This window comes from Zophobas morio, unplaced genomic scaffold (genome assembly GCF_036711695.1).
Source record: "Zophobas morio isolate AGI-343-1 ecotype UQ-CSIRO unplaced genomic scaffold, CSIRO_AGI_Zmor_V1 ptg000041l, whole genome shotgun sequence".
In the NCBI taxonomy this organism is placed as follows: Eukaryota; Metazoa; Arthropoda; class Insecta; order Coleoptera; family Tenebrionidae; genus Zophobas; species Zophobas morio.
Window position 1 is genome coordinate 4141024 of NW_026972146.1, and position 9300 is coordinate 4150323.

The following is a 9300-nucleotide window of genomic DNA, read 5'->3' on the forward strand; positions in this document are numbered from 1 at the left end:
GTACGCGTTTTTTTTTATTGCTCATTTCATCATGTTAAAGTCCACATACGTTTCTGTATTATTGTTGACAGTCATAGCTTTTCGGATAAACTTTACGGTAAATATTTAAAGCCGCGCAGTTTTTTATCTGGCTTTGATTTAGTGTTCCAGGCCCGTATTTTGTGGATTTTGCAGTGCGAGATGTCTGCCTGGATATATCCTTCTGAAAGGAGAGTGCAAGAAAATACGAGAAAATGTAAGTAGGAATGGCTCAGTTTTAATAATCACGAATTCGCTATTTTAGGTAAAGAACTTCAACAAAGCGACGGAACTGGATTGGTATTTATCAGTACTACAGGTCGAAGAAATTAGCGAACATTAGTTGCAATATCGAGTCGAGTGCCCAAAAATGGTCTAGATTCAATTTTTGTAATTTATTTGTACATAGAAAAATATAACCTATTAGAATTACCCGTCGCAAACTCCTTTAAACAACCTAACCTAATATTCCGCTTTTTATTGATCGTTGAGCAACATCAAAGAGCCTTTTAAAACTGTCATCGATGGATCTGTTTACATAAAATTCAAGTTTAATGAAACGTCAAGCTTTTAGGACGCTTTGAGATCGAACGTCGAATTTCTCCAGCGAATCAGATCAAATATCGACTACAAATACTGAAAGTCGGAATTTACTTCTGAAAATTGAAAATATTATCGGCGCAGATACTGCAATATTCGAAAATGCACTCACGCTGAAACGAAGTTTTAATAAAGTGTTTCGTATCAAGAATTCAGAAAGCTCGGCAAAGTTGCGAAGTTTTAATTGAAGTTTGCGATTTTTGCGCTGTTTGAATGGATAAAAACGGTGGAGTTTTAAATGGGTGTTTATTGAAGGGTTGGGATTATTGCGGGTGAGGCAATTCGTCTTTGCTCCACTTGATTTCGACGGAGTTTCCGGTTCTGACTGACTCCTCGCAAGCTGTGGCGATTTTGGAAACGGCTAGGACGTCTTTGGTGTCGATGGAAAGCGAGGTTTTACCTAGAAAGAAAATGGGTTCAATTTTTTTTTCGTTTTTTCAGTTCTTCGATTTGCAAATTTTCAATTTTCCACTTTTTCGATTTTGCAAGTTTTGGTTTTTCAGTTTTTCCACTTTTTTGATTTTTTCCGATTTTTATTTTTTGCATATTTAATTTTTCGATTTTTACATTTTTCGATTTTTCAACTTTTCGAATAAAAAAAAATGGAAAATTTCCAAAATTCTATACTGAAGAAAAAAATGAAAAGTAAGAATTTGAAAAATTGAAGAAACGAAAAATTAAAAATTCAAAACATCAAAAATTGAAAAATCGATAAATTGTAAAATTGACAAAAAGGAACTTTTGTAAAATCAAAATATTAAAAACCAAGGAACCCAGACATTCAAGGAGAAATCCAAAAAATTCGGAAATTAAAAATTTAAACATTTAAAACATGAGGCATCGAAAAACCAAAGATTGAAGATTTGAAAAATTGAATAAACGAAAATTTATAAAATCGAAAGAAACGATGAAAAAATAAAGGAAACGAAGAAACGAAAAATTGGGATATAAAACGAGGGAATGAAAAAAACTTGGAAAATAGATTTTTTAAATTTCTAATTTTCCGATTAATTTTTTTTCTTTTGATTTTTAAATTTCGAGAATTTCATGTTTTCAGTGTTTCGATGTTTCGTTCGTTTATTTCTTCGATTTGCAAATTTTCAATTTTCCACTTTTTCGATTTTTCAATTATTTAGTTTCTCATTTTTAATTTTTCGACTTTTCAGTATTTGGGATTGCGGAGTTTTTGTTATTTTCAATTCATTTTTTCCATTTTTCGGTCCTTCAATTTTTCGATTCGTAATTTTTCATTTTTAAATTTTTCAGTTTTTCCATTTTTCATTCAATGTTTAAATTCTTCGTTTCTTCAATCCTCCGATCTCCAATTTTTGATTTTGTAGGTTTTCGTTTTTTCAATTTTTTCCGATTTTTCAATTTTTTGATTTTTCAACTTTTCGAATCAAAAAAATGGAAAAATGTCAAGATTGAAAAATTAAAGATGAAAACTAAAAAATCGAAAGATCAAAAATTAAGAAACTAAAATAGAACAAGTATAAAATCGTAATGTTCAGAATTAAAGAATCAGAAAATTACGAAATCCAAAGTAAATTGCAAAATGGAAAAATTTAAAAATTGGAAAACCGAGGAATTGAAAAATCAGAATATAAAATCGAAAAAATGAAAATTTCGGTTTTTCAGTTCTTCGATTTGCAAATTTTCAATTTTTCACTTTTTCGATTTTGCAAGTTTTCGGTTTTTTACTTTTTCGACATTTTCGATTTTTTCCGATTTTAATTTTTTCATTTTTCATTTTTCGATTTTTACATTTTTCGATTTTTCAACTTTTCGAATACAAAAAAATTGAAAAATTCCAAAACCCTAAACTGAAGAAAAAAAAAAAATTAAGAATTTGAAAAATTGAAGAAACGAAAAATTGGAAATTCGAAACATCAAAAATTGAAAAATTGCAAAATTAAAAAAAACGAAATTTTGTAAAATCAAAACATTAAAAACCAAAGAACCCAGAAAATCAAGGAGAAATCCAAAAACTGCGGAAATTAAAAATTTAAAAATTAAAAACATGAGGCATCGAAAACCAAAGATTGAAAATTTGAAAAATTGAATAAACGAAAATTTTTAAAATCGACAAAAAAAATGAAAAATTTTTTCGATTTTTCTTTTTTTTTTTATTTACTTTCCCATTTTTAATTTTTCGATTTTTCAACTTTTCAAATGAAAAAATGGAAAAATTTAAAAACTGGAAAACCGAGGAATTGAAAAATCAGATTGAAATTTTGAAAAATATAAAATCGAAAGTTAAAAAATCAGGAACTTAAAAGATTGAAGAAACGAAGAATTGAAAAATCGAGAAATTATAAATAAAAAAAAAATCATTTCTTGGATTTTTCAATTTCTATTTTTAGTTTCTGGATAGTTATTTATTTTCTAATTTTTCAAATATTTTTTTCGGATTTGTAAGCTTCTCGATTATTAGTTTTTCAGTGTTTCAATTTTTCGCTTTTTTAGTTCTTCGATTTGCAAATTTTCAATTTTCAACTTTTTCGATTTTGCAAGTTTTCGGTCTTTTAGTTTTTCGACTTTTTCGATTTTTACATTTTCAGATTTTTCAACTTTTCGAATAAAAAAAATTGACAATTCAAAGCATCAAAAATTGAAAAAATTAAAAATCGATACATTGCAAAATTGAAAAAACGAATAAATTTTGTAAAATCAAAACATTAAAAACTAAAGAACCCAGAAAATCAAGGAGAAATCCAAAAACTGCGGAAATTAAAAATTTAAAAATTAAAAACATGAGGCATCGAAAACCAAAGATTGAAAATTTGGAAAATTGAATAAACGAAAATTTTTAAAATCGAAAAAAACAATCAAAAAATTTTTCGATTTTTCGTTTTTTTTTATTTACTTTCCCATTTTTAATTTTTCGATTTTTCAACTTTTCAAATGAAAAAAATGCAAAAATTCAAAAATTGTACTATTAAAAAAATAGGAAATCAAGAATTTGTAAATTGAATAAACGAAAAATTGAAAATTCGAAAGATCAGAAATTGAAAAATGTATTAATTGAAAAAGTGCAAAATCGAGAAAACGAAATATTGTAAAATTGAAAATCAAAGAAAACAAAAAATTCAGAAATCCAAAAATTGTAAAAATGAAAAATTTTAAAAAGTGGAAAATATTCGAGGAATCGAAAAATCAGATTGAAATTTTGGGAAACATAAAATCGAAAAAATGAATATTAAAAAATCAGGAACTTGGAAAACTGAAGAAACGAAGAATTGAAAAATCGAAAATTTATAAATAAAAAAATCATTTCTTGGACTTTTAAATTTCTTTTTTTGTTTCTCGAGATTTTTTTTCAATTTTTCGATCCCTCAATGATACAGTTTTTCGATTTTACATTATTTTTTCTTTCCAATTTTTCGATTATTTTTTTCTGATTTTTATTTTTTGCCAAAACTTCCAAAACCCTACACTGAAGAAAAAAATGAAAATTAAGAATCTGAAAAATTGAAGAAACAAAAAATGGAAAATTCGAAATATCAAAAATTGAAAAAATTAAAAATCGATAAATTGCAAAATTGAAGAAACGAAATTTTGTAAAATCAAAATATTAAAAACCGAAGAACCTAGAAAATCAAGGAGAAATCCAAAAACGACGGAAAATAAAAACATGAGGCATCGAAAAACCAAAGATTGAAAATTTGAAAAATTGAATATACGAAAATTTATAAAATCGAAAGAAACAATGAAAAATCAAGGAAATGAAGAAACGAAAAATTGCGATATAAAACGAGGAAATGAAAATTAAAAAATCGTGAAAATAAAAAATCTAAAACTTGGAAAATAGATTTTTTCTAATTTCTAATTTTTCGATTTTTAAGTTTCTAGATTTTTATGTGTTCAATGTTTCGATTTTTCGTTCCTTTACTTCTTCGATTTGCAAATTTTCAATTTTTCAATTTTTCGATTTTTTCAATTATTTGGTTTCCCATTTTTAATTTTTCGATTTTTCAACTTTTCAAATAAAAAAAATGCAAAAATTCAAAAATTGTACTATTAAAAAAAATAGGAAATCAAGAATTTGAAAATTCAAGAAACGAAAAATTGAAAGTTCGAAAGATCGGAAACAGAAAAATTTATTAATTGAAAAAGTGCAAAATCGAGAAAACGAAATATTGTAAAATCGAAAATCAACGAAATCAAAAAATCGAGAAATCCAAAAATTGTAACAATGAAAAATTTTAAAAATTGGAAAATATTCGAGGAATCGAAAAATCAGATTGGAATTTTGAAAAATATAAATCGAAAAAATGAAAATTAAAAAATCAGGAACTTGGAAAACTGAAGAAACGAAGAATTGAAAAATCGAAAAATTATATAAAAAAATCATTTCTTAGATTTTTCAATTTCTTTTTTTTCTCGATATTTAATTTTTCAATTTTTCGATATCTCAATGATATAGTTTTCCGATTTTACAATATGTATTGACGGTTCCATATTTTCCGATTTTACAATTTTTGGGTTTCCCAATTTTTTGATTCGTTTCTTTTTTTTCCAATTTTTCGTTTTTTTTTTTATTTTTATTTTTTGCATTTATAATTTTTCGATTTTTCAACTTTTCGAATAAAAAAAATGGAAAAATTCCAAAACTTTAAACTGAAGAAAAAAACAAAAATTAAGAATTTGAAAAATTTTGCAAAATTGAAAAGACGAAATTTTGTAAAATCAAAATATTAAAAACCAAAGAACCCAGAAAATCAAGGAGAAATCCAAAAATTGCAGAAATTAAAATTTTGAAAAATTAAAAACTCAGGCATCGAAAAACCAAAGATTGAAAATTTGAAAATTGAATAAACGAAAATTTATAAAATCAAAAGAAACAACGAAAAAATAAAGGAAATGAAGAAACGAAAAATTGGGATATAAAACGAGGGAATGAAAGTTAAAAAATCGTGAAAATAAATCAAAAACTTGGAAAATAGATTTTTTTAATTTCAAATTTTTCGATTAATTTTTTTTTCTTTTAATTTTTAAATTTCGAGATTTTCATGTTTTCAGTGTTTCGATGTTTCGTTCGAGTTGCAAATTTTCAATTTTTCGATTTTTTCAATTATTTAGTTTCCCATTTTTAATTTTTCGATTTTTCAACTTTTCAAATCAAAAAATGCAAAAATTCAAAAATTGTACTATTAAAAAAAAGGACATCAAGAATTTGAAAATTGAAGAAATTAAAAAGTGACAGTTCGAAAGATCGGAAATTGAAAAATTTATTAATTGAAAAAGTGCAAAATCGAGAAAAAGAAATACTGTAAAATCGAAAATCAAAGAAATCAAAAAATCTAAAAATCCAAAAATTGTAAAATGGAAAAATTTAAAAATTGGAAAACCGAGGAATTGAAAAATCATATTGAAATTTTGAAAAATATAAAATCGAAAATTAAAAAATCAGGAACTTGGAAGATTGAAGAAACGGAGAATTGAAAAATCGAAAATTTATAAATAGAAAAAATCATTTCTTGGATTTTTCAATTTCTTTTTTTGTTTCTCGATTTTAATTTTTCAATTTTTCGATCTCTCAATGATACAGTTTTCCGATTTTACAATATTGACAGTTCCATAATTATCCGATTTTACAATTTTTGGGTTTCCCAATTGTTTTATTCGATTCTTCTTTTTTCTTTCTAATTTTTCGATTATTTTTTCGGATTTTTATGTTTCTCGATTATTAGTTTTTCAGTGTTTCAATTTTTCGTTTTTCAGGCAAATTTTCAATTTTCCACTTTTTCGATGTTGCAAGTCTTCGGTTTTTTAGTTTTTCGACTTTTCGTTTTTTTCCGAATTTTATTTTTTGCATTTTGAATTTTTCAATTTTTCAACTTTACGAATAAAAAAAATGGAAAAATTCCAAAACTCTAAACTGAAGAAAAAAATGATAAAAAAGAATTTGAAAAATTGAAGAAACGAAAAATAGAAAATTCGAAATATCAAAATTGAAAAAATTAAAAATCGATAAATTGCAAAATTGAAAAAACGAAATTTTGTAAAATCAAAATATTAAAAACCAAAGAACCCAGAAAATCAAGGATAAATCCAAAAACTACGGAAATTGAAAATTTAAAAATAAAAAACATGAGGCATCGAAAAACTAAAGATTGAAAATTTGAATAATTGAATAAAGAAAAATTTATAAAATCGAAAGAAATAATGAAAAAATAAAGGACATAAAGAAACGAAAAATTGCGATGTAAAACGAGGGAATGAAAATTAAAAAATCGTGAAAATAAAAAATCAAAAACTTGGAAAATAGATTTTTTTTAATTTCTAATGTTTCGATTTTTTTTTCTTTCGATTTTTAAGTTTCTCGATTTTCATCTTTTCAATGTTTCGATTTTTCGTTCCTTTACTTCTTCGATTTGCAAATTTTCAATTTTTCAAATAAAAAAAAATGCAAAAATTAAAAAATTGTATTATTAAAAAAATAGGAAGTCAAGAATTTGAAAATTGAAGAAACGAAAAATTGAAAATTCGTAAGATCGGAAATTGAAAAATTTATTTATTGAAAAAGTGCAAAATCGAGAAAACGAAATATTGTAAAATCGAAAATCAAAGAAATCAAAAAATCGAGAAATCCAAAAATTGTAACAATGAAAAATTTTAAAAATTGGAAAATATTCGAGAAATCGAAAAATCAAACACTGAAAATTTGCAAAATTAATTAAATTAAGAATTATATAATCGAAAGTAACTTTGAAAAAATAAAGAGAATGAAAAAATCAAACATTGTCATATAAATTCCAGGAAATGAAAATTAAAAAATGGAGAAAATGAAAAATAAAAATGAAAATATTGAAAAATTGGGAAAACAAAGAACAGAAAAATCAAAAAATTTAAAACTGAGAAGCTGAAAAATCGAAAAATGAATAATGTAAAATTAAAAAAAAAATAAAGGCGAAAAAATGAGATCAAATTTGAGAATTTTATTTTTTATAAGTTAATATTATAAGTTAAAATTAATATATGTAGGTATAAAATGTTCAAGAAAATCTAAAAAAAATATACCACAAGTATACACTCAAACTATCTTGAATTTTTTAGAGAGGTTTTATTAGCCAAAATTTTGAGACGTCATCAATTTTTTGGGAGGAGATAAACGAATAAATTTTCAATACAAAAATTGATATAGACGACAGACAAACAGACGGAAACGGGAGGAAAATGGAAGAAAATACTAACTCTTAATGTTTCGTATTTTTTAGATTTACTTACCCTCCAACACCTCCAAAAAGTGCCTCATCTCATTCTCGTACCCCTCTTGATACCTCGACGGAAAAGAATAGTGAATCGGCGCCCTCACCACATCCCGCTCCGTATACGTCTCCACATTGTAAATCGGCTGTCGGTTTTCGGCCTTAATCATCCCCTTCTGCCCGAAGACTTCCACCCTTTGATCATAACCGTAAGTGCTGTGACGGCTTAGATCTATAATTCCGATTGCTCCGCTGGCGAACGATAACATAATTCCCACGGTATCATAATCATTGATTTCCGCAATTTCTGGTATGTTCGCGTTAGCGGCGACCGTAACTTTTGTGGGGTATTCCCCCAAGATGTATAAAGTCATGTCGATGTCATGAACGGCGCAGTCGTGGAAGATGCCACCCGATGTGCTTAAATATTGAATCGTGGGCAACGGAGAATCTCGGCTGCAAACTTTCACGGTCAGGACTCTGCCGACGTCCCCGGCCCGGACCCGGTTCCTGATGGAGGCGAAGGAGGGGTCGAAACGTCGGTTGAAGGCGCTGAAGAGCGGCTGTTTCACCTGTTTGGCTTTGTCGTAGAGGAGTTTGGTTTGGGCGAGGTTTTCGGCCACGGGTTTCTCGCAGAAGACGCCTTTGTTGTGTGAGAGAGCCTTCGTGACGATGTCTTCATGAGTGTGAGTGGGGGATGAAATCACGACGGCTCGGACTCTGGGGTCTTTGAAAGCAACGTCGGATTCTGCATTCGTCAAAAATTTGACGGACTCCAAATTCCAGTATTTTTTTAGTTTTTCGAGCTTGGTTTTGTCGTCGTCTATGACATAGAGTAGGTCGGTTTTTGGTTCTTTTATCAAGAACGACAAATGAATGGTACCGGCCCTTCCCACACCGAATAACGCGAATCCGAATTTTTGGTGCTTACCAACTGTAGATAGTTCGAGGTTTTTTTCATATCTGAAACGGTTATGTTGGTAGTGGAAAGTTACATTATAGTTGGAGTCTTACTCTTGGTATTTGGTGTCTTCTGGTGGACAACCAGCTGCAGGTACTACGTAAGGAGAAGGTTTCTTGTACTTGAGAGTCGCCATTTTCGTAAATGTGTCGATTTTTCCATGAATGGTATTTATAAATCATTATTTAGAGGTTATCGCCAGTTGTTGAATAGTGTTATCAAATACGTAATGGTGTGATTAATAATAATTTTCGAAAAGTAAACTTTGATACGTATTGTGGGGCATTTGGGCTAAAATACATAGAAATTTCTTTGATTTTAATTTGTTTTTGCTAAAAATGAGTGTTTTGTCTTCTGTGTGAAAGAGGAGATATGTAATAACCTTTTCGACAGTTTCTTTTCACGATTAAAATTTATTTGTTAGCAAATTTTTCCACAAAAATGCCACATATACGATTTAATTTTAATTCCACAAGATATCACGTGTTAAAAGGCCACGAAAACAACCTA

The 9300-nt window shown here is 27.3% G+C and overlaps 1 protein-coding gene across 1 annotated transcript; it reads right to left on the reverse strand.

Moving 5' to 3' along the window:
* Nucleotides 1–847: 847 nt before the first annotated feature.
* Nucleotides 848–8952, reverse strand: LOC135140878 (inositol 2-dehydrogenase-like). Its single transcript, XM_064071608.1, has 3 exons — nt 8844–8952; nt 7849–8792; nt 848–1018 (listed from the first exon to the last, which is right to left on the reverse strand). The coding sequence occupies exons 1-3, from the start codon at nt 8924–8926 to the stop codon at nt 882–884; spliced, it is 1164 nt and encodes a 387-aa protein (XP_063927678.1). The 5' UTR covers nt 8927–8952; the 3' UTR covers nt 848–881.
* Nucleotides 8953–9300: the final 348 nt, after the last annotated feature.